The 25,629-nt window shown below is 32.0% G+C and overlaps 2 protein-coding genes, 2 non-coding genes and 1 pseudogene across 8 annotated transcripts; 3 read left to right on the top strand and 2 right to left on the bottom strand.

Moving 5' to 3' along the window:
- Window positions 1-3,734: 3,734 nt before the first annotated feature.
- Window positions 3,735-8,918, top strand: LOC100527094 (uncharacterized). 2 transcript variants are annotated; one of them, XM_006597486.4, is made up of 9 exons: window positions 3,735-3,817; window positions 3,934-3,995; window positions 5,160-5,558; window positions 5,921-6,041; window positions 6,515-6,827; window positions 7,284-7,356; window positions 7,781-7,871; window positions 7,962-8,041; window positions 8,644-8,918. In XM_006597486.4, the coding sequence occupies exons 2-9, from the start codon at window positions 3,939-3,941 to the stop codon at window positions 8,776-8,778; spliced, it is 1,269 nt and encodes a 422-aa protein (XP_006597549.1). In that variant the 5' UTR covers window positions 3,735-3,817; window positions 3,934-3,938; the 3' UTR covers window positions 8,779-8,918. The 2 variants fall into 2 exon arrangements, with proteins under 2 accessions (XP_006597549.1, XP_003546106.1); XM_003546058.5 differs by having other exon boundaries at window positions 3,753-3,995.
- Window positions 8,919-10,010: 1,092 nt separating this feature from the next.
- On the top strand, window positions 10,011-15,226 carry LOC100818296 (uncharacterized; annotated as a pseudogene).
- A 1,418-nt stretch (window positions 15,227-16,644) lies between these two features.
- Window positions 16,645-22,711, bottom strand: LOC100817763 (uncharacterized). 4 transcript variants are annotated; one of them, XM_006597485.3, is made up of 8 exons: window positions 22,463-22,711; window positions 22,006-22,344; window positions 18,860-21,213; window positions 18,505-18,774; window positions 17,695-17,775; window positions 17,259-17,370; window positions 17,115-17,181; window positions 16,645-16,860 (listed from the first exon to the last, which is right to left on the bottom strand). In XM_006597485.3, exons 1-8 carry the CDS (start codon window positions 22,548-22,550, stop codon window positions 16,758-16,760), a joined length of 3,414 nt encoding a protein of 1,137 aa, XP_006597548.1. In that variant the 5' UTR covers window positions 22,551-22,711; the 3' UTR covers window positions 16,645-16,757. The 4 variants fall into 4 exon arrangements, with proteins under 4 accessions (XP_006597548.1, XP_006597547.1, XP_003547218.1 ...); XM_006597484.3 differs by having other exon boundaries at window positions 18,860-21,249; window positions 22,463-22,710; XM_003547170.4 differs by having other exon boundaries at window positions 16,645-16,854; window positions 18,860-21,249; window positions 22,463-22,710.
- A 1,415-nt stretch (window positions 22,712-24,126) lies between these two features.
- TRNAP-AGG (transfer RNA proline (anticodon AGG)) lies at window positions 24,127-24,198 on the top strand. The gene has a single exon. It is a non-coding gene; the product is annotated as a tRNA-Pro (tRNA).
- A 713-nt stretch (window positions 24,199-24,911) lies between these two features.
- On the bottom strand, window positions 24,912-24,983 carry TRNAP-UGG (transfer RNA proline (anticodon UGG)). Its single transcript has one exon. It is a non-coding gene; the product is annotated as a tRNA-Pro (tRNA).
- Between the last annotated feature and the right edge of the window lie 646 nt (window positions 24,984-25,629).

The raw sequence follows: 25,629 nt of genomic DNA, 5'->3' as shown, positions 1-25,629 counted from the left end.
AAACCATCCCTAAGAACGTTTAGGTAACATATTGACCGATGTCAAAAGTGCTTGGAATTTGGAAGACGGGCTTTTTATATTTTTTTTTTGTCAATTTTAACTGCTCAATTTTTCTTATGAGATTACCTTGTTAACATAAAATATTTATTGATTTTTTAATGACTATTTTTATTAAAAAAATTAACTATCTAATTTTAATGGAGTTTCCTTTTGTATTGATTTTTTTTTATTAAGAAACCCAAATTTAAAATATTGATTAAGAAATCTAAATTCAATTCTATTCCAACAACGATTAGTTTATTACACTACATCCTACTTGGATGGCAAAGGTAAGAAAGTAAGGGAAACGAAAAGGAGAGGAAGGAATATAGATTTATAGAAAAAAAATCCCCTCATTTAGTATGCAAGAAAGCAAGGGAGGAAAAACAATATATAGGCAAAGCAAATATATAGTGCCACCAATTACATTAATCTCACATGCTCCTATTTTTATGGTATGTTTTGTATCTGTGCTAACTTTTTAATATTTGATGTGTACTTTCTTTTTTTATATACATTAGTCATTTCCATTTCTGAAAAAAAATGTGAGTTTATACATTAATTTATCAAATTATTTATGATAGTTACGTTTTTAAAAATATTGTTATAAATCATTAAACAAATGAATAAGCTCTTGAAGCACATTCACCATACCCTACTCGGTTCTGTTATAGTCATTAGTCAATGAAATTATCTTTTTTTCTCCCAAGAAAATGAAATCTTGGTGGGCTTGGAAGACTGCGGAACACAAATAACAAATTGGAAGCAACTCGGAAGCAACACACAAAGAAGAACATCAATCAATGTCACAGTAATAGTTAATTATCTCGGATTATTGTTACTATTATAGGTGTTAAGAAGTATTAATATTGTGACTTAATTCTCTATGTGGTTAAGAAAGTGACAAATAGGATTAAATAATGTTATGCCAACAATTGCCGTTACAATTTAATTTCAATATATTATGAACATAATAAGTCCATTTTAGTTTTCTTTAAAAGAAGTCCATGTTAGTTTTAGGATTTTTTTTATCAAGATGGATTAAAAATTAAAAATAATTATTATAATAGATTGATCAAGGAAATATTTATTAAAATGAGTGATTTTCATTCCTTAAAAATATATAAAGCGTTATCCTGATTGACTTATAATTTTTATTCGCTGACAAGAGACATCATTATTGGTCATTAGTTAATACTAGATATATGTTAAATGACTATATCTCATGATACATTTTGACTCAATTTAGCTTGACTTAGCCAATCCAAACTACCTATTTTATATTATAAAACATAAAATTGTTTATTTTATTAAAAAAGGTTTTTTCTAATAAATAAATTTAAATAAACTCACACTATGTATTCATTCTTATGTTTTTTTTAATCTTTGTTTCAATTTTTATGTAAGATTATAAAATATAATAAAAAATGAGAAATATATTATAATTACAAAATTTATAATGAAGTATAATTATGCAGTGAAAGGTTAAACAATAATTGAAACACAATTTTAATTTTAATTTTCTTTTATTTTAAAAATATATTTATTTAATAAAATAATCTAACTTGACCACAAAATTCTAAGTGAGTTGATCGAATAGAATCTAAGTTGTTATAAATTTCTTGATTCAATTTCTATAAATAAAAAATAATAATGATGATATTTTATATAAAATAATATTATAATTAAATAAATCTTGTTTATTATGGTACAAATATATAATATAAATATAACGATATTTATATAGGTGGTATGTTATATCAAGCCTCAACAATGCCAGCGAGTACTCGCAAAATAGAACAAAGTATGGCTTTTGCTTATCATCTTCCTTCCAGGACCGGACATTGAACCGGATTTATCAGACCGGACAACGAACCGGACATACGAAACTACTCTGCTTTCTGGTCTCTCGCAGTGAAGCTTCGTTTATTTTTTTCTTTTATTAAAATATCCCTATAGATCTTTTTATAAAATTAATTACTAAAGTACTCTTGACTCTTTATCAATAAAGGCACAGAAGCTTAATGATAAAAAAAAAGACACGGAAGCGTCTAAAATCTTGATTAGTGAGTATCTCTTCAAAAAGATTTTCTGATATTTATTATTGAGGAGCTAGTAGCATGATTTTAATTGGATTGATTATTTGTAGCAATCTTCTAAGTTGAACTTTTGTCAATCTCTCTAGTCTCTAGCATGCTATTTGATGCCTTATTTGTTATGATTTAAAGGTCTTCATGAACATTATGTTATGAATAATAAGAATATTCCTATATTTTTTGGTTTTTCTTGTCTTAGTGAGACGCAAGAACATCTTTATTTTTTTTTAAACTTTTAACAATCTGGAAATTAATTCGTCTTCCATCATTATCATAAAATTATTAATGGGTGGCATAATTCATTTTGTAATTCTTAAATCATAATTAATAATATTTTATGGTGAAAATTTATCATTAACACAAAATTTTATAGTAAATATATAAAAATCTTGACGATATATGCAACTAATAAATTAATCTTATTTTAAGATTATTTTATAGTAAATATACTTTCCATTGTATATTTTTATATTGCTTTAAAAAATACACAATATAAACATTTTATATAAAGTTTAATATTTATATATTTTTAAGCAAATTTTATTTTTTTATAATCATACTCTTGTATCATTCACATCTCAATTCAATATCCAGACTCAACTAATATTTTTCTTATATGTATTTTTTAAAAATAATTTTGTTTAAGACATAATCACATTAAATAAGAACATATTAAGAATTGATGAAATAATGTATATTTCTTTTTGTATTTAAAAGTGGAGAACAATTTATTTAACTAGATAATCGTATTTGATTCATTTTATATGTAAAATTCTTTTAAGTTAAAGATAAACATATATTACAAGTAAGATTGATTTTTAACTTAGTGTTTAATGGATTGTGAGTGTCTCTAACCTAGTGGATTAGGAACACTCATGGTCTATGACTTATAAATAAAAAAAATAGGAACATGTAAAAACATTTTTAATGGAGATTCTTGAACTCAATAATTCTTTTTTATCATATCTATCAGTATACGTGCTTTGAAGATCTCTAGCATGAAGGTTGCATTCCTTCTTAACAACTTTTTCCATTTCAAAAATAAATATTTTTAATGTTTTTCTTTCTAAATGATTAATAAAATATACTTTCTTTATCTTTAATTATAATATTTTTAAAAAAAATTGATTGTCTTTTTTATAAGATTTTTTTTTAATTTTTAGATGTATTAATTATTTTTTTTCTTACATACATTTACTTAATTATTTTCTATTTAAACATCAATGAAAAATAATTAAGTAGATAGAGAAATAAGAAAATAATAATTTTGGAATAATAATATAATTAATTAACAAATGTAATGTAATTAACTAAATTAATTACTTTTTTAAGAAATATAAATTAATTAAAATATTCTTATAATTAGAAACGAATAAAATATTTAAATAGGGTCTACGAAATTCACAAAAGTGACTTAAAAATTCAAAGTAAAATCTACTACTAAAACAAAAAAGGAAAAATCTTACGTAACATGTGTGAGACTAAAAAAAAAAAAAATCCAAAACACAAAATTGGTTATATTAATAAAAATGCTCTTAGAGACGTTCCGCTTGACCTAATATCTCCAGCTAGACTCAAACAATAATAATATAATAGCATTAAAATTTCAGACATACAATGTAAAATAATTTACACGACCCACGGTCTTCTGCAGTTGCTTGATTCTTTTTGGTTCAATCTTTGTTGGATTCTATTCCCTTCACTTTCTCTTTCTCTCTTTCCTTTTTATTTTTTCCTCTTATGCTTTTCTTTTTGGTTTTTTCCCCCTCACTTTGCGCTTGTCGATCTTTGTAACTAGCTATAATGCAAGCACCTCAAGCTGCATCAGCCACTGATGAAGCTCCTGAGATTTCCCATCAGGTGAGCTTTTCATCTTAAACATGCGAAGAAGCTCTTTGCTTTTTCACTTTATTTTTTTCCGCTTTGGCTTTATCCATTTGATTTTACAACTCTTCTTTTTAACCCTTTTTTTTTCATTGTGATTCCTCATATCAGCACTGGATTACTATCTCTCTGTTAGTTTCTCAGTCATGTCTTTTGATGGGCATGCCATGCAGTGACTAGTATTTGATTTTCTAGACACAAGTTTTATTTTGTGTTTGATTTTGATCCAATTGATGTTAAGGGTTTTATAATTTTAGCTTATTCTGTGTCTACTCAAGACTGTTCCTGAAAAGCCCATGTTTTTAATTGTTTTCCTTAATTGTGTCTCAGTTTCAATATTAAGAATGTTGTTGGGTCAGGATATGTATTTTCTCTTCCCTTCTAACTGTGGGCTGAGGTTGAATTGAACATGAATCCATGTTTAAATGGCTACTTTTTCTGATGAGAGCATAAAAAACTACTTCAAGTTGGTTTTATTGTTTCAATTATTAGAGGGTAAAGGAGAATATGAGGGAAAAGACCATGCATTCATTGTTTTATAGCGCGGAGACAATTTAGCCACGAACTGGTGGTGAGAAAATTTTGATTTTAGTTTGTAGGTATTGCAAATGTAAGGGTTTCTGTAGGTCCTTGAAGTTTATGCTTCAGCTTTGTGCTCTAACTGGTAATGTAGTTTGTAAAAAGGGTTTTGGATATGTCCTTTTTCTTCTTAACTTTATGTGACATCTTGCTGTGTTTTGTTTTACCAGTTGCTGTAGAGAAATTTATAGATTTTTTGCTAGTTTCATTGACTTAGTGCTTGATTCAATTCTTGATCTTTTGTATGAAACGAGGACCTCTAGTTCTAATAATTATCAGCTTATTGAGGATCATTAGTTATTCATCATGGAATTAGATTTGAGTGCAATCTTTTGATGTGCTTGCATTTTAATTATTGCACTCGGGATATGCAATCTTTTGACAATGAATGCATTTTAATTATTGCTCTCGGAATATGCAATCTTTTTTATGTGCTTGCATTTATCATGCCCTTTTAACTATTTATTGCTATATTATCTGCTGTTCTTTGACACATTATGCCAAACTGCTGGGAGCCTAGGACTAAATAAGTTGTTGTTAAACTGTCCCTATTACATGCAGGCTGTCCCCCAGCGAAACAAAGAAGTTTCAGACAGTGGACCCGGTGGTAGGCGCCCTGATATTTCACTTCAAGTTCCCCCTAGACCTATAGGGTTTGGTAGCACTAGTAGTGGAAGGGTTCTGGACCATTGTCAAAGTTTCGGTAAAGGGATTTCATCATCAAGAGGCTTCTTGCGGGCCTTGAGCTTGAAAAGAAAAGGAAATGTAGCAGATGGCGAAAGAAGTTCCCTCCTTAATTCAGACCCCAAGACAGCTGCAGACGGACCTAATATGGCCTCCATATCTGAAATTGCATGGAAAAGATGTACTTCTCTTCCTGTTACACCTGCATCAAATCTGTCTCCTTCAGTTTCTACACCCATTTCTGCAAGGACATATAATGAACAGACTAAGCCTCATGTGAGTTATCTTCTACTTTATTGAGTTGCCTTATTTATGGATTTTCTATATGAAATGTTATGCTAACTGTACCTGGGGCCATAGAAAAAGTTGAATCATGTTTAAATGTTATATTACACTCAGGATATTGTGTAGAACTTGCAATCAAAGAAACTGAATATATGCCTTTAACCAAAAAGGGAAATATGAAACTAATCAGACTTGAGATTTTTAACAATGTATTTTAGAAAGCATATAGTTCAAACTTATGTTTAGTGCCTTCTAAAGCATATTTCATGCGCATAGTCGCATCAAACTAAGGTTGCCTTAGGTATCAGAATCTTTTAAAGTAAAGAAAATTAATGACTTTTATTTGTACGCAGAAAGATGTTGACCGTTCTAAGGTTTCAAGGTCCCTTTCTGTACCTGGGCGAAATGTTGTTATTGTAAGATCTGTCTCTTTTTCTACCCGTAGCGAACAGGAGCAACAAGATTCAAATGATGGTATGCTACGACATAAACTAGTATTCCAGTTTCATAGTCCTACTTTTTTCTGTTTTTAATTTCATAAGCTTGAAGAAAATCTAATCCTTTCTCCAAGGTTGAAATTTGTTATTATCCCACCTAGTATGGTGTTTCCCCTCATCACCATGCTCGTTTGTTTCATGGAATTCAATTTAAAAGTCTCTTAAGTAGATTATTTGATGTAAAGGTTTTCATCTAATTGGTTTTTATCATAAACAAGTCATCAGGTCAATGGTTAGACACCTAATCATAATCATTCAATTGGGTAGAAATTATCTTGATCAGTGGGTAAAGTTTGAAAATGTTGTATATTGACAATAGACAAAATGCTGGACTAGTTTTGTTATTTTTTGAACTTTTGATGTGTAATTAACACTTGAGTTACTTTACTTTACATGTTAGCATATATCACATTTTAATCTTATAGGAGCTTTCTATACTTGGCCAATCAGATCAAATAACTCCTGTGCAAGTAGAAGTTACTGCCGATGAAGAAATCCCCGAAGAGGAAGCGGTGTGCAGGATATGTTTTGATGTATGTGATGAAAGGAATACCTTTAAAATGGAATGCAGTTGCAAAGGTGACCTGAGATTGGTGCATGAAGAATGTTTAATTAAATGGTTTAGCACAAAAGGAGATAAGGAATGTGATGTATGCAGGCAAGAGGTTCAGAATTTGCCTGTAACTTTGCTTCGTGTGACTAGCTCTGTTAGACAAAACAGACAGCTGCAAGGTCAGCATAACCTACATCCAGAGTCAATAAGGTGATTTGAAAACCAATTTCTCTAATTAAGTCATCCATTATTTTCCATTCTTTACTGTGGACACTTTAGGTGTCTTTAACCGACCTAATGGCATTGTGTCATTCATGTAGCCTACCTCACATGGTGGGATAAGACTTTTGTTGTTGTTGTATCATGGACATTTAAGGTATATCTGATTATAGGTGTCTTTCTAGCATATTACTTGTACAAAATTTTCAATATCTGTGCTGTTAGGAACCCAGTTCATCTTTTATTTGTCTTAAGCAATATTCTTAATTCATTATTAATACAACAATACTGCTGCTAATAAAGTTTGACTTTGGGAAACTTATTTGGAGTAAATTGATGAGTTATTATATTTTCAAGTATTTGATACTCCTATATTTTAGTATTTTTCAACTAAATTTCTTTAACTTATTTTTTATTAATTTTGTTTCTTTTTTTTTTTTTTTGCAGCGCTTGGCAAGACTTTGTGGTGCTTGTCCTGATCAGCACAATATGCTACTTTTTCTTCCTTGAACAGCTACTGGTATGCCTATTTCCTTTGACAAAAGACTTCTGGATAATAACATCCATCTTCAAAGAACTACTCTGTGTGTATTATTCTTACTTTCTGACATTTCTTTATCTTTTAACCCATTAGGTTCCTTTACAGCATAGAATTCACAGATATAGAATATAGCCAAGAACACAGCTTATTAGATGTTTCCCATATATATTTTACATGATGTACTCACAGTAGAATTGTATTTTACTATGAACAGAAAAATAAGCAGTAACTACCCATGCATAACTATGACTGTATAACACCCCTTCCCCAGTAGAAAGTAGGCTAACAGAGGAGGTATTATTAGAATGTTTATTGTTCCAAGGTGTTATTATTTTCTTTCTTTTAAAGACATTTCTATGTTCAAGCATAATTAATTTTATATATTGTTTGTTCCACGTTGTAGCTTCCTGAATTAAAGACTCAAGCAATTATTATAGCAGCACCATTTGCCTTTACCTTGGGCCTCCTAGCTTCTATTTTTGCAGTCATCCTGGGTATAACCTCTGTAACAGAACTTTATATTTTTGTTAAAAAATGATTTTTTCTTTGAATTTTAATTGAATGTTTACATATGTTATTTGCAGCAATTAAAGAGTATATATGGACATATGCTGCTCTTGAGTTTGCACTTGTGGCTTTAACTGTGCATCTATTTTATACTATGGTGAGTATGAATGTAGAGATTTCTTGTTCATTATTTCAGGATTGATGCTAGATGAATCAAAGGCATAATAATGACTATTACTTCAAGATTTTCATATTAATAACCGCCATGATTAATCTGTTACTTCTGCCTCCTTAGTTGCAAGTTACAACTTTGAATGTATCTGGTGCATTCATGCATTATCCTTTGTGTTTTTCTGGAATAGAAGTGTTAAGATGTCCTCTAGATATAATGGTCATTGGTCAAAGCTCTTCTTATAAGCCTCCGCAGATCGCCCCACTCCTCCCCTTGAATTAGCTTTTTGTAGTTAAGTCCATTTTATTTCTACTGTGGTATCAGATCTTATCCACTGTCAAGTTGTGATGTTGGATCACCCAAAAATGCCGTATCCTGCAAACTTTATGTCTAAAGGAATTGCAGAGCGTGTTAAGATGTCTGTCCGCATGCAATATTATTGTTCTGATTATTTCATGCAGTCTTCCTCTTTTGTCATGCAGTCTTCCTTGGTAATTAAGAAAACCATGCATCCCAGCTCCTTAGTTGATTACTTGTCTGACTCAAGTGTACCTTTGATATGCTAAAGCTTTGTGACTTTGTTGCAGTTGCATTTGACAGCCATATATGCCATACTACTTTCATCAGTTTTGGGTTTTGGAATTGCTATGGGCATCAACTACGCATATATTCAGTTTGTCACTTGGAGACTTCAGGTTTCTCATGATGATAACCCAGTATGAATCTCCTCACAAGGGAAACAACTTCATGAATTTTTTTTCTCTGTATCTACTGACATGATGATGACCTGCCACAATGTTTTTATGAACCTTGTGTTTGTCAATCAATACCACTACCATGTCGTATATTTTTGCCAAATAAATATCATGAAGTGCATATGCAAGAGAGAAAGAGAAGCAGAATCTTTTTACATTTTTCTATGAAATTCTAAATTTATTTCACTGAAGAATTTTCTGTCAAAAAAGTGAAGAAGCAACAAAAACTAAGCGAATTATTCAGTGAAAATGAATTTAAAATTATCCCCTGCTTCTAAACAAGGCACTCTCGTCTGGGCTCCATTTTTCATTGGTTGAAGTTACCAATGCTAAATGAGAGAAAATACTAATCTTCTTACAGTTAACATTATAATTTTGACAGCTTTTCTCATTTTTTTAAAATAAAGTACGAAAAAAAGGCATACAAGAGCAAGTGTCATTATTTATTATTATAAAAAGAAGACTAAAAAAATCATCAGATGTGATGGCTGGTGTTTTTGTTTGTATTTCGAGTATTATGTTTGTAATGTTATAAGCCTATTAAAAAATTGGTATTTTGTACAAACTAGATACTACCCTCGAAAACTCCCTTATACAGCAAGCAAGAATGGCATGAATGATTTTATAAAATGTTTTTATTTTATATTTTGCTTTGTGTTTAAATCTTCAACTCAACTTGATAAATACACATTTCCATAGGAACACGTCAAATTAGTCAATTGGCAGTAAAAGTACAATTGAGCAAGCCTCAAGGCATCAAATTACTAACTGGGAGCAAAGTATAAATGCGAGTAGATCTTTTATGTATTTTCCTCCTTAACTTTTTTTTCACATTAGAAAAAGTAAAACAACGTATCTTTGATAAAATAAAATGTTAAAAAAATGACAACAAAAAGACAAATTCAAAAAATATAGATAAATTGGAATCCAAGTCTACTCCATCGACAAGAAAGTTTGTTTAAGTATGCGGTGAAGGGGCAGTGGAGAGAGGCATTAGAGGCCTACAACAAAAACCTAGGAGCATTGGAGGCTAAGATCACAAGAGTGGAAGACACGGTGCTACATGTTGCTGTGTATGGAGTGTGTCGGATAACATCGACAGAGAGGTGTCTCTCAACATCTTGTGCTTGCAAAACTCAAAGGGAAACACTCCCCTTCACCTTGCGGCACAGCTTGGGAACGTGGAATTGTGCGACAACATGGCCAAAAGGAACCCCAAACTTGTTTCATGTCACAACATTGAAGGTGAGACCCCTCTCTTCTAGGCAGCTGTTCACGGCAAGAGAGAGGCGTTCTTTTGTCTCCATGAAAACCAACCAAGACGTGATCATGAGGATGGCTCGTTGTTGGTTAGGAAAAGCAACGGGGATACCATTCTTCATTCTACCATCTCTAGTGAATACTTTGGTTAGAGTCATCAAATTATTCTAAAATAGTACTATTTAGTTTTAGTTTGATTCTTTAAGTTTAAAATTTCATTTTTTATTTGTGTATTACACTAATTAGTTTTTTCTATCAGTTTTCTACATGAACACATACAATGCCAATTTTGGCTGACGTGACAAATAGACATATAATATGTCATCTCATGTTTTATCACGTGTCATTTGGTTAAAAAGTTAATAATATAAATTTGAGAAATTATTTAGATAATCTAGATTACTATGTGTCTATATATGCATTGTGGTCTGGATTAATCTCTACCATTGTTTCAAAATTATGATGTTTTAGTATTTTAAAAAAATTATATTTACTGATACTTATAGTTTTCAATGTGATATTAAAACTTTTGTTCTAATTTTGTCTCTGATAAACTACACAATGATTATTGAGTATTGTGTTTATCAATTATTCAACTATCTCCATTAATCACTCAATAGTTACCAGTAATGCATTTATGAAATGTAAGAATATTTTAGTAAAATTATTTCAGCAAAACAACTTATTTATTGTAAAATATTCTTAATGGAGATGTATATAACAAATTTGATAGGTTTGGCGCTTCAAATAATTGAGATGTACCCAAACCTTGTAAATTCTGTAAATCTGGACGGGTTATCACCTCTGTAGATTCTTGCTGGGAAGCCTAATTGTTTCAAAAGCAGCATGCGAATGGAGTTACTTCAGCGTATTATTTACAATTGTAAGAATTTCCAACAAATTGTTTTTCTGCATTTTTTGTAATTATATTCGCTTATTAAAGTCACATGACAAAATTATGCCTACATTAGAAGAGAGACGAAAGTTTAAACATATAACTTAATAAATGGTTAAAAATTAAAATAATCCTAACTATTTAGGTATGATTGAATATGAGTATATGACGAAGATTAAGTATTATCATCACTCACTAAATAAATTCCACACTCATTAAATGAGAACTATATAGATTTGTGTCATACAATTATATATAAATGATCAAAATTAAATGTTAGTTTGTGGTTACGTGATTTTATCATTCAAATATAATCTAATCTACTAATGGTCTAAATATATAATACATCAATACTTATTATTTCTCACATTAATTAACAGCTTGAGTGCTCACTGCTTGATACGGTTTATATAGTACTGATAATCGCGTGTTTTTGTCAGGTTCGATTGTTGATGAGATTGAGAAAACAGATGATTTACGTTGTAATGAAGCAGACACAGCTCATCACTACCCAATGAACTATGAAACACGCGCGACCTTCTTATCATTGTTGAAGAGTATATATCATGGCAAAGTAATTTGCGTGGATACTTGTGCGTCAATCTTGTTTCATTTACTCCTTGATTTTCATTTTCTACCTATCTACTCCTAGTACCTAGCACCAGTATATATCATGGCAAAGTAATTTTCGTGGATACTTTCATATATCATACACTCTGTGAACATTTTTTTTTTATTATATCATGCTATTACTTATTATACCTATCTTCTTCAACCAATCTTTTTTCCAGAAAAGCTTAATATTGCATCTATATATCTTTTACGCTGTGTTACAGCAATAGGAAAAGATGACAACGCTGCGAGCAATGACGAAGAGAATAATGTCTCCCGAAAATCTGATAATTTTTCGTCTTGCAAATCATGATGCTAGTCCTACCCTCTAAAATAAATCAAAGAGTATAAATTAAACATGTATATATCAAACCATTTCAAATATTGTAGAATCCACACATGATATATTCACCTATATATTTTGTGGCATACATGATATATATATTAACAATAGCTGCTGCCAGCTGGTAAAAGTACTTACTCACGGTCAACTTTAATTAGTTAATGTACTAATGTCTATTTTATTTATGTATAGAGGAAGAACAAGCAAAGAAATTGGAAAAGAAACGCTACCGTTCCCTCCCAATTGGGGAGCAACGATCCGATCGATTCCTAACCCATATGATGAAGATATTGCTAATCATTTGCGGTGTTGGTAAGAACATCACCATCTATTTGTCTTCTCATTCTTAGTGAAAATCAGTAAGAAAATGTCTGTGTAAGTGCAACATATCTTTTTTTCTATGGAAGACTATGGTGCATCATGTTTATAAGTGGATTATCACTTTCTTTTATGTTTTTGCATTTTCTTAAAAAAGCAATAAGAATATAAAATAATTTTATATTATCATTCAATTACAAATCATTAAGTATATCAAGTTTATTAATTTTTATAATAATTATAAGTTGTATAACGATAAATTATAATTGAATAATAATGTAAAATTATTTTATTTTATTAGTATTTGACCATTAAGCTCATTAAAAGATATTATATTTTTCCTTACAAAATATCATTGTTAAATGTAAAATTACTTGAGAAAGAAACTCTTGACAAAGTAGAAAAAGGTAAACATGTTTACTTTTTTCTTTTAACGGAGTGGCTTTGATCACTCATGCAGGAGCATCTTGGATGGGAAAATCCAACGAAAAAAGGTGAAAGACATTCTGGCTAAGCAAGTGATGAATGAACTAATTCAGCGAACGTCTTCTTCTCTGTACAACCATGCTCTGTACAACCATGATCATACGGGAACAGGAAGCATAAATAGTAGTAATAATGATCAAAGTAAGGAGAAAGGAGGGTTTCAGAAAATAAGAAGAACGGATTCACCTATTTTGATTGCAACAAAGATGGGAGTGACCGAAATGGTTGAGAAGATTCTTGAGATAGACCCGGTGGCAATCCTTGACGTGGACGCTGATAACAAGAATGTTGTTCTTTCGGCCATAGAGAATAGGCAACCTCATGTTTACAGCCTGTTGAATAAGAGGAGCATGATTAAGGAGACTGCATTTCGTCAAGTGGACAACCAAGGAACAGTGCATTGCACCTTGCTGCCACCTATAGGAGTTATAAACCTTGGCGTGTCCCTGGTGCTGCAATGCAATTGCAGTGGGAATACAAGTGGTATAAGGTCAACATTCTTCCTCTTTCTCTGTTTTCCAACAATTTCTAAAAAACTTCACAACAAATTAGCATTTATCTTGTGGATAATGTTTTTCATAAGTAGGACATCCTCTATGGTATTCTATCTATTTAAGATAAAATATATTTTAAGTGTTTCATTTTGATCAAAATTAATTTTAATCTCTATATTTTAAAAATAATAATTTTGATTTTTTCATAATTTTAAATTGTAGGTTGTGATCACAATTGTAACTACAAACACTTTTGACCACAGTTACCCTTAGTTATATTTTTTTATAATTTATCATAATATAAAAAATTACGGTAAAACTGCAACTATAATTTAAAATCATGATTCTTATCTATACTAATATAAAAAGGTCTCATATTGTTATTCTATGCATAAGTGTGAAATCTGGTTTGAACGATCAGTTGGATCAATGACCTAATTGAATTGGTTTTACTATTGGATCAATCATGCAATTGATCCGGTCAAATTATAGTTAAGTATTGGATTTTAGTTGGACCGGTCCGATCCAACCAATTTTACAAAAAAAAATGGACCCTCTCTATGACATCGATCATTTTGATGTCTCATTATTATTCATTGTTATTTTGAATTTTGGAGTATGGATGAATTTTTCTTACTCAAATAATGTTAGTTATATATTTATATATAATAAATACATATATAATTTTAAATTTTAAATTTATATTGGATTAAACCGGGCCAATTACTAATCCATGGTTATAATATTGACCCACTACCTCGATTGGATCAATAATTAGACAAGCATAATTATACTTTTATATGTTGTTGACCTACCATTTTTTTTCTTATTTTTATCTTTTTATTTACTCTCTTTCATTTGTGCTTCATTATGGGCCCACCACCTAGTATTTCTAAAATGTGATGAACTTTGTCTCTAATCAAGTCAAAATAAAATAGAAACAAAGATAAAATCTACCATATTTTAAATATATGAGAACCAAAATCATTGTTTTAAAATGTAGGGACTAAAACACATTTTTTGGCATATGACTATACAAAGCATATTAATCACAGGATCATTTAAATTTGGGTGATTAAGTGACTTTTTAAAAAACTCATGACTATGTTGTTTTAATATTAATCATCCATGATAAAATTTAATGGTTAATATTGATTCCTCTCTCACATTTTCACGGAGACATATTTACTGACAGAGTCGTCTTTTTATAATAGTTATGTAAGTACATTGTGCCTTTGTTCATGATGTTTGTGCTTTTTAGCTTGTTAAGAACTCCATGCCACCAAATTTCTATGAACGTTACAACAAGAACGGGCAAACAGCAAAGCAGGTATTCAATAGTACACACGAAAAGCTCGCAAAAGAAGGTGGTAAATGGCTGACCAAAACCTCAGAATCATGCTCGTTGGTAGCAGCACTTGTTGCAACCGTTGCATTCACAACCTCAACAGCTATACCAGGTGGTCCGGATCAAAACACAGGCTATCCATTGTTTCAAGGAAGACCTGCTTTCAACATCTTCGCTGTAGCATCACTAGCTTGTTGCACTTAGTTCCTCAGTCACAGCCCTCGTTTTATTTCTCTCGATACTCACATCTCGGTTCCAAGAAAAGGATTTTGCTATGGACTTGCCGAGAAAGCTTCTTCTGGAATTGACCACACTCTTCACATCTATAGCATCTGTCTTGGTGTCATTCTGTGCAGGGCATTTCTTCATCGTTGAAGACGAGCTGAAGTTGGCAGTTTATCCCATATATGCTGCTACGTGCTTGCCTGTGTCATTTTTTTGCATTTGTTCAACTTCCTCTTTACTTTGATCTCTCCTTGGCTATGATAAGGAAGGTTCCTCAGCGCAGCTATAAAGTGCTTTCTCACGAATCGCATCATCATTAGCTCGAGTTACTTTTTTTTATAATATCATGTTAATTAAACTTACACTTTTGCACTACTCATCTTGTTTAAGAACTTTTTTGTTGAACTCATCTCCTTGTTAATAAGCAATTATCATAAGCACCTTTGTTTATGAATTGTAAAATTTGTACATTTCATTTGACACCATTTACCTGTCTATTTATTTATAATATATTAACAATCACTTTTATGCCAGTCCCCAAGTTTTTATCGTACGGCGAAGTTATGGTACAGCTGTTCAAGGGTAGTCTGAGAGGTCTTTGTTTTTTGGGTATTAATTACTTGGGTGATAGGTGGAACTTTAGAGAACATTCTTGTAAAACCGAGTTGCCAATGATGAGTTTTGGGCTGATGTGGTCACAGGCCAGTAAATGGGGTGGCCTGATGGATGTGGACAATCCGAAAGAAATTTGAGTTCCATTATTCATACCAACATTTTTTCACAATATTTTTTTTTATATTTTTCAATCGCATTACCACCACGTTTCTTTCCTTTCGAAATTTCTCTCATGTTTTGTAGCATACTACCAGCAACATACTACTACGAAAACTTGACAACACTAAGTAGAAATGCAAGCTCTTTTGTTCAAAATAAAGGATAAATAGTCACTTTTATTTTTTAATGTGTAATTTATGGACAAATGTGTATATGAAAGATGAAAATACAAAATTTAATTCTTGAAACTATAAAAAGTGCAACAAATATATCTGGCCGTTAATTTTTGTCCGTCACCGTTAATAAAATAGCTTACGTGACACGAATGAATAAATTTGTCACTTAAATGATTGTCAACGTGGATTGTCAACACAGGAGCATATTTGTCAAATACTTTTTTGACTTTTTGTCTTCCCACACTACTGACAAATGCGTCCATGAAAGATGAAAATGCAAAATTTAATTTCCAAAAGTATAAAAAGTGCGACAAATATATTAAAAAAAAATATATCATTATTAACGTCAGAATATATTTGTCATACTTTTTATATGTTCGAAAACTAAATTTTGCATGCATTTATCTTTTAATGAAGTATTTGTCAACGGAATGGGACGAAAAGTCAAAAAATATTATAACAAATATACTCCACAATGTACGTTAACAATCATTTTATTAACAAATTTGTCCCTCTGCGTAGGCTATTTTATTAACGGGAGGCACAATAGTTAATAGCCAAATATATTTGTCACTTTTTACATTTTTAGGGACTAAATTTTGTATTTTCATCTTTCAAGAACATAATTGTCTATAAATTACACATGCGGGACAAAAATAACTATTTAACCAAAAATAAATAAATGCATTAGGACACTAAAAGATAAAGAACATACACGAGATACCACCAATGCAGCATACTACGTTATTTCATCAGACAAACACAGCCCAGGTCCACGGCTACCACAGATTTATACCCTCATGTCTTACGAGCATCACTCACAAATCACAATTATCACAACTCAACATTATCGCAGAAGGATTCAAACTGAAAGAAAAGAGAGCATAAAAACCTTTCAAAGATTTTTACATAATAAATATATTACGGAGAGTGGGACTTGGGAAATGTGTTTTGGAAAGTATCTACATGATCTAAACTACAAATTATCAACAGGAAAAGTAAAAATGGAACCACTCTAATTAGATTTAGTCACAGGAATAAATGTTCTGTCATCTCTTTTCAACCATAAGGTGGAACGAGTTTTCTTCACATTGTCTGCAAAAAGTCGATGCCTGCAACTGAAATGTGCACATCAGGAATGAACTACCATAGATACTAGACATCATGAAACCCATAATTAGAAGATGCAATTTTGTAGCACCACATTAGACATAAAAAATTGGGGAGAGCAGAAATTTCGGCTAAGGAATTGACTATACGTGATAATGGTATACCCTCCCACCCACTACCACCCTAAGGAACAAGATCTGTTTATAATGAAAGCATTCTTCAAATTCATTAGTAAAACGAGCAAAAGAACAAAAAATATGACCTTTGATACTCCAGCTTCTGAGTAACTATGCCATTCAGCAACAGTTCTGAACTGTACACCATTGCCCCTGCAGGTGCAAAACATAGTATACTTAATTTTGAGCAGATAGCAAATTTTCAAAAGTCGAATGGAACAGTTTCTAACCCTTTTCAAGAAAAGGCACACAAGAGGCATAATCTTCTTCACAAGATAAGATCAGGAGATTATCTGCAATTGTATTGCCCTTGAAAACAGATCTTCCTACTTTCTCCACCACCTAGAAAAATCAGTTACATGCAAAAAGAATATTTGAGACAGATCAAGTTTAATGTTGGAAAGTTGTGCCAAAAGAAAGACTTACTCAATTGCATGTAGACATGTAGTGATGTAAATAAGTGTCTGTTTTTAAATCATTACTGAACCGCAATATTGATAAATAATAAAATAGAACAGTTAAACTGATTATATATATATATATATATGTTTTTTTCATAGAAAATCATGAAAAGGAGAAACTATCCTAATTCTAAAGATATGCTTTTCTTTAACCATATAGGAGTGCAACGATGAATATACATGGAGAAAGATGCATAGTGCATACCTGGCCCTGAACTGCTCTCGCTAAATTTGAAACAATCTCTTTACTAGGTTTAGTATTTGTGGTAACCAATACTCTTCGACCCTACAGAAAATTATGATCATTTATCAGGAGCAACATGCAGAAAAATGCAAGTTTGTATTTAAAATAGGTCTAATTAAACTTTTATCCCTCCTAATCTTAAAAAAATTAAATTCTGGTTCACTTAGTTATGCTGTAGAATTCTATCCCCCTTAAGCAATGTTTCGCTGATATGGTTCCATTATGAGCAATTTAGTTCCCTGTTAACCTGCACTTTAGCACTGAATTTTATGACACAAACTCCTTGTTTACTGACTAGTGACTATACTTATGGAGATGAAGCAGCCCAATTTTACATCAACAATAAACTAACCAGGGGACTTAATTGCATCGGACTGAAAACTATGGGGACAACACTGTTACAATTACAACCAAATGGAACAAGATAAAATTGGTAAAGTAAGAGATTAAAAGTAAAAGATGTTTAGAAACAACAGTAGTTAAGCCTTATCTCACTGCGTATGGTTGGCAAGACATATACACGAAGGATGTATTAGGTGAGAACAGTTTATAGATTCTTTTTTTTTTGGCGAACAGAACAGTTTATAGATGAGAAACATGTCGAATGGATCTTTTCATAGATGATCAGAATTAGAAATTGCTAAAAATAATTGCAAGATCACATTAGAAAAACAAAATGACTTTTTTACAATTCCAACTGGTGAAACACATCCATTATCCCAAGATTATGATTTACTACTCCTTTCACTATGTATGTTCCACATATATTACCTTTAAAAGAGGATGCTGGATTGCACGTGCTAGTGAGACTGGCATGCTGAAACCTAACTCCTTTTCCTTTTTCGCATCCCTCAATATGTAATTTCTCTCATCAATAAAACAGCTAGCTTGACCACAGCTTTCAATCCATAAGTGTGTGACCACTGGTTTACCAAAAGCAATAGCTTCTACCATATTCCTTGTACGCACAAATTGATTAGCTATGAAATGGGTTGCATCTGCAATGGAGGAAGCCACAGAAACTCCAAGCCGTGCTAAAATCTGCAATAAGCACAAGAAACAAGATATGGCTGAAAACCATGTCAGTACTTACTGATAGAAGTTTTCATAAAAAATCAAATGATACCTTCTTCTGATGCTTAAGAATATCTTCATCCAAGTGGTGGCTGTAAAGAATTCGAACATCAGTCATGTCCCTCCTCTTTCTTGAATCTTTAGACGGAGTAAGTAATTCAGGTCTGATGTCACTCAAGCTTTGAAGTTCTCTATGGAGCTCCTTACATGATCTTGAAAGATTTCTATTGCATGATTGTTTGTAATATTCATCACCCATACAAATGGGTGATGCATCATTCACAGGCATCTTACACTTTGCCTGAGTTGCAGATGCCAAGTCAGATGACTTGTACCTCTCTCTTGGTGATTCATCTGAACTGGAGACTTCAGAATTATTGATATTGTCCCCTGGGTTAGCTTTATCTAAATTTATCTCTGATATTTTACCTTGTTTTCGATCAACAGAAGTTATTACTGAACCATCATACGAAGATGAGCGAGCTTGGCAATTCACATGGAATTTGACTACAGAATCTGTTCTCATTTTTCTCTTCCCAGCAGTAGATTTCCCAATATCTTCAGGGTGTGCAGATGGTTTAGATGAACCAACTAATGTCTCAGATTGTTTATCATCATTAGACAACTGCCTAATCCTAAGAGATCTCCTTCTTTTAGGACAATCTAATGTATCTATTTTAACATCATCACTGACATTAACAGCACTTGCCTTTGGAACCGAATTCTCAAATTGACATGATTTGGAATTATCATCTACTTCAAAGTGATCAGAAGATCCTGTAGTAGATTTAGAATTCAATGCTTTGGATGCCTGTAGGCCAATTCCACTGCTTTTCTCAAGGGAACGAATCCCTATATCCCCACCTCTCAAACTTTTGGATGGTATGTCTCGATTTATCAATTGGTTTACTGCTAAGGACCGTCGAGTTCTGCAGGCAATTGGTGTAAAATGCCAAACACCATCCTGAAAATGCCTTTTGTCGACTGAACTCCCTCCACCTTCTCCATTATTACCATCAGGATTATCCAACTCATCAAGCTGATGTCTTTTCAAAGCTCCATCTGACTTTCTTTGTGCAATTATTGGAGACAAGGATACTCTACCATTTTCATTAGCACTGGAGGTTTGGTTGCCTTCTGCATTTAACTTGCTTCTCTTCGATCTTGTCATCATATTGTCCTCTGTGCATTGCTTGACTTCTTTAGTACTTTTCTTTGATAAACCTGAAGTTTGCAACTTTGATTTAACATCAACTTTCCTTTTCCTGTCATATTGTACCGAACGTTCCTTTGACGAACCCGACCCCACTTTTCCAGTAGAAGAGTTATTAAGTTTATAAGTTAAACCACTTCTAGTAACATGAGTGGCATTATTAGCAACATGATCAACAATATCCCCGACATTGCATAAAGCTTCCATAGCCTCAGCAGCCATTTGAGTATCTAAACCTACATCCAGCATCTCCTGTGCACATGCATTAGCATTGGGCTCCATCTCTCCTCTAGAGCAATCAGTGTTAAATTGTTCATCCAATTCGTTAGCAAGATTCCGTTTTAACATTGTTGCTTCTGGTATAATATTGTCCCTTACTTTCAGAATATGCATCCCTAGTTTTGAATCAGAATGAACTGCAGTCTTTCTTTTATTAGGAATACTAAATTGTTTCTTGTCTTCCTTATCATCATTTAGTCTGTGTACTTTGCTCTTCTGGAATCCTGGCAACGACCTTGGCCTACGCATTTCACCCTTAAAAAAATCTTCTTTTCTCCTTAGGAATATATCTCCTCCACCTTCATCCTCACGGCTATCATCCCAGTCATAAATCCCAGTTCTTCTAGCTTTGCCTTTATCATTTACTGTCTTGGCCAAACTGTGTTGCCTTTTCGTACTGGGGATGGATTTTGACTTTCCCTCCATTTTAAGACAGTTAGTTTCTTGATCAAACTCCATGATATTATCTTTGAGAAACCTATCTACAAAACAAAGAGCATTGTCCTGTGACAAAACTCCAGGTTCTTGAGAGTTCACATAGCTTAACCCCGACAATTCACCATGGTAAATAGGCAACTTGTCCAAGTCGTCTCCTTCATTAAAATCATTGCTGCTAAGAGAAGGTTGGTTTGTTTCAACAGGTAAAACATCATTGAAAAGTTTTCTCACTGTTGAGTTAGCAACCTTGCACATACTTTTGCTCTTAAACCCCCCAACTTCCACACTGTATTTCCCATGCTCGTTTTCTTGATCAACTCCCCCATCCTTCTCAGAACATCTAAGAAAGGATTCTCCCTTATCCTTTACAACCAGTGGTTCCTGACAAAACTGACTCGTACCCTTGACAGAATTGGTCACATCCAGGGTTTCTTTCAAATCCATGTCGCAGGCTAGAGCAGCTTGCCGCAAAGATTCTGCATGGAGAAAATTAAACCGTGGTGGCATAGAACCTGAGAAAAATATAAACTTCAATAGCAGAATCAAAAGAAATGAAATGCATTCACATGACATGTTTCCAACAAGAAAAGCAACAATAATTCACAAAATAATCAACCTGACAATGTATTTAGTCCTACAGGGAAAGTTAAGACAGTCAAGTAAGATACAAAATGCTGGAGAAAAACAGAGAAGCAAGGATACCACTTCTCACAAAAAAAATGACAAAGATAAAAGAACATGGAAAACTCGTCAAAACAGCCAACCAAATTAGTATTCCACCAACAAAAGTAAGCTAACAAAACAAAATATTAGGATGAAAGCCATAGGTAATCCAAACTTCAATATGCATGCCCCTTTCACTACTGCAAGAGATAGGTATAAAATAATAAGTTTTCCACAAAAATTATTGTAATTTTCTATTTCCATTAAAATCCCCAACACACACATGCATGCGTGCACAATAGACATCATAAACAGTTAAGAATTAATAAGCCACTAACAAAATGGGCATTGTTAAATAAAACAGCATCATCAGCACATTTGTTTGTCTTTCAAAGCACCAACCATTTCAAAATCACCACTTTTCACTTCACTATTTCCTTTTCATCAATTCAACTAATGGCATCTCTAAATTCACAGACAAGAAACAGAAGGCACGACAGCTGAAACAGTGTCAAGTACCTACCAACCTAATAGCAGCTCCCAATCAATGCACCCAAAAAAAAATGGTGGGAAAAAAACAGTTTTGAAATGACTTCCTCACTCACCATAGCTGTTTTGTTGTGAGGATTCAACCTTCTTGCTATCCGCGGCTTCACCATTGACATTGTCGACAGATACCTCATCATCATCCACAGTCTCCAAAACTTGCGTTCTATCCGAATCCGACTCTTCCTCCAGCAACTGCGTGTCACCGTCATCCAATGCCTGAATTTCCTCGGCAAGGTTCACCGCTTCGGTCTCCAAAAGGACATCATCGAAAGCGTCACCATCATCCAATGCCTGAGTTTCACCGGCAAGGTCCACCGCTTCGGTCTCCAAAACGTCGTCGTCTTCGTCGAAAGGCACTGTGTCCTCGAAGTATCCACAAACATCGTCCTCCTCGCCTGACATTTCGCCAAAACCAAACAAAAAAAAATGTTAAATTTTATGCAAATTAGGGGTTTCTGTGACATAAGAAATAGAGAAGGAAATCGAATTGAAGATGTGAAGCACTGCACTGACCATCGGTGTCGAATGGTTGAGTGTCGACGAAGTCAAAATCTTGGTGGATTTTGCGATCATCATTGCCCGTAGAATCAATCGGACTCATGGCTGAAAAAACCCAACAGGAAAGTAGGGCATCAAGAGAGAGGGAGAGAGAGAGTGAGGATTAAAGACTGGGTATAATTTTTATGGAGGGAAAATCTCGCGGTTTTTTTGGGTTGGTGGATTAGTTAATGGACTGGTTGAGATTGAAACAACAGTGTACGAGGTCGTTACTCCGCGCCTTTAGGGGGTAAGGTAAATTGATCAAACGGGGTTAATTTTATAAATTATTTTTTAAAAAGGGTCTTTTTTGAAACTAATTCTAGAGGGGATTTTTGTTTAAAAAAAGGCATTCCGCCAAGAAGGCTGACGAAACACTATTGGGACACGACACATGGCGAATTTGCCAATGTCACTAGCGAGACAGGATTCTGCCAGGTTGGCTGGCGATATAGCTGGTACACGTGGCAATAGACAAAGTGTATTTTGCCATTAGGAATGACGAAATACTTTCGACACAAAAAATTAATTGAACTTGAAATGGTTGTAACTTTTGATAGGAATGTCCGTTTGAGGCCCATAATATGTTAAAATGTTCAAAATTGAAAGAGGAATCCGCCACGTGTCACGTCCCAACTGTGTTTCGCCAACCTCCTTGACGAAATGCCTTTTAAAAAAAGATCCCCTTTGAAATTTGTTTCAAAAGATACCCCTTTTGAGAAATAGTTGGTAAAATTAACCCCATTTAGTCAATTTGCCCCTCGGTAAATTTCTTTTTTTAACCCTCCAATTCATGGTAAAAATAATAATCTCATTAATTTGGAATTTGACTCAAAAATTAAATAAAATATGATAAAAAATTATTTGTTAAAAATCAAACTCAAATACCATTTGAATGATATAACCTCAATTTTATCACATTAATCACTTATAATCAATCACTTAAGTTAACATCAACGGTAATAAAAGATATTTTTTATTTTTTACATTTTAGCATTCTAAATTAGGGTTTTTTAAAGAAAAAATATCCCCTAATGTATAAGTAGTGTTTATAAACTGATCAAACCTAATTAAAAATTTTAAAAAAGTGATCCTACCAATTAAAAACCAAATAAACTAAAAATCAAAGTAATTGAAAGTCACAAAATTTGAATTTTCTATTGAATTGAATCAAATACTTTATTTGATTTTTAAATATTTAATTCAATCTAAATTGAACTTAAATGTAGAAATGACCCTACTCATTGTTATCCCTAATAAAATATTACATACTTAAATTTGATAAAGAAAGAAAATGTATATTTTTAAGTGGGAGGAGAATGGAGTATAATACTTTATCTAGAGAGTAAGGTAATCTATTCAATTGTAATTATTTTATTTTCATTGTTGATTATTGTTATTCAGATTTATAAGAGAGAAAAACAAGCCTTGAAATAAAGTTAAATTATTAGTATTTAAACAATTATTTCTAATCTTAAATTTGATAATAGGATGTACCATATTTCATCTGTTAAAAATATGTAATTTTTAGATGAAAATAAATAACATAATTCTTAAGTATTAAAGAAGAAGAAAAAATTAAAGCGAATGATAGCTTTCTATTTTTAATATAATATCACTACTTCATAATGTTATAAAATGGGCATTTGGTCTAGTGGTATGATTCTCGCTTAGGGTGCGAGAGGTCCCGAGTTCAATTCTCGGAATGCCCCAATTTCTTTATTTTACAATCTTTTCAGTCCGCCAAATTAAATGCCCAAGCTCGTTATTTTATGCCTTATTAAGGTGGCCGATTCCTTACTTTTATTTATTACAATGAATGAATATGTTTAATGATATAAAATTATTTTCTAATATCATAAAGATTCAAAGAGTTGGCATCAGTGCCTTTTTTTCTCCCCATTTTTTTTTGGTAGATATGTCTAAAATCTCAAAACCATTATTTGTAAAATAAATTACACATGTATTTTAAGAAATTGTCTGACTACCACAAGTAAAACAGGATTGTCATAAAAGATTATTGGTGTAATTAAGTATGTACTTCAAGATCATTGGCATAATTTTCTTAGCTGCACCAAACATCTTTTATGGGTTGTTTGACTTATTTTTACTGGGTTTTGAAAGTATGTTTGTCAAGTACTTTTAGTTATAGTCTTTAGCTTTTTTCTAGTAGATGAAGAACTTGCTTTGAAAAACTTGTCTATTTTTAATTACTTATAGGATTTTTTGAGAAATTATTTTAATAGTATTTTAATTTCGAGCTTCTTATATATTTTTTTAATCCTTAAAAAGAAATATACTTTTTGTGGATAAAAAAATTATATATAATATAATTCAGTACATAAGTTAGTCAACAGTTTAATAGAAGTCATCGGAAGAGATTGTATATAAACATGATCTGTGAAAATAACTAAAGAAAAAAAATGGGGCATTCCGAGAATCGAACTCGGGACCTCTCGCACCCAAAGCGAGAATCATACCACTAGACCAAATGCCCAATTTTAATGGTAACAAATATGTTTCATTTCATAACGATACTAATATTCTATATAAATAAACTTATATTTTTTGTTTTAGAAATCTAATAAACTTTTAACATAAAGTCTTTCAAAAACTTAAATTATGTTTTTATAAAAACAATGGATAACGATATATTATATTTTGAATTTGTGTGTTTGTTTGTTTATATATATATATATATATATATATATATATAATTTTTATGTAAAATATTTATAAAAAAATTAAAATTTGCAACTGTCATAAAAAAATCAACATTGTGCATTCTTTATTGAAATATTATTTATAAGTAAAAAAAAAACTTTTAAAAAATGTTAGAACAACAACTATCAGCTTCCCAAGCAACAATGCTTCACAACAACCCTTTAAAAAGTGCTCTAGAAAAGAACGAAATGAACTTCTTTTTTTTTTTTGCAATATATCAAAATAAATGATTTATTATCAAATTATAAAATTAAATCGTTCAATTTTCACATTTGCATGGTTTATTGCTATAATAAAGTTTGTATATATTTCTTTCCAATAAGAAATTTATCAATTATCCCAATGATTTCATTCCCAGTTATGGTAGACTGATGTTTTTAATACTAGTACATTACAAAAATGTTTAGAGCTTCACGTGT

The sequence above is a fragment of the Glycine max genome, chromosome 15 (genome assembly GCF_000004515.6).
Source record: "Glycine max cultivar Williams 82 chromosome 15, Glycine_max_v4.0, whole genome shotgun sequence".
In the NCBI taxonomy this organism is placed as follows: domain Eukaryota; kingdom Viridiplantae; phylum Streptophyta; class Magnoliopsida; order Fabales; family Fabaceae; genus Glycine; species Glycine max.
This window is presented reverse-complemented; position numbering and strand designations above follow the sequence as displayed.

Coding starts and splice junctions, on each gene's coding strand:
- LOC100527094 (XM_006597486.4), top strand. CDS start 3,939: ATGCAAGCACCTCAAGCTGCATCAGCCACTGATGAAGCTCCTGAGATT. Junction 5,559..5,920: donor ATGAACAGACTAAGCCTCAT/GTGAGTTATCTT, acceptor ATTTGTACGCAG/AAAGATGTTGACCGTTCTAA. Junction 6,042..6,514: donor GCAACAAGATTCAAATGATG/GTATGCTACGAC, acceptor TTGGCCAATCAG/ATCAAATAACTCCTGTGCAA.
- LOC100817763 (XM_006597484.3), bottom strand. CDS start 22,550: ATGAGTCCGATTGATTCTACGGGCAATGATGATCGCAAAATCCACCAA. Junction 22,345..22,462: donor TCAACCATTCGACACCGATG/GTCAGTGCAGTG, acceptor GCGAAATGTCAG/GCGAGGAGGACGATGTTTGT. Junction 21,250..22,005: donor CTCACAACAAAACAGCTATG/GTGAGTGAGGAA, acceptor TATTTTTCTCAG/GTTCTATGCCACCACGGTTT.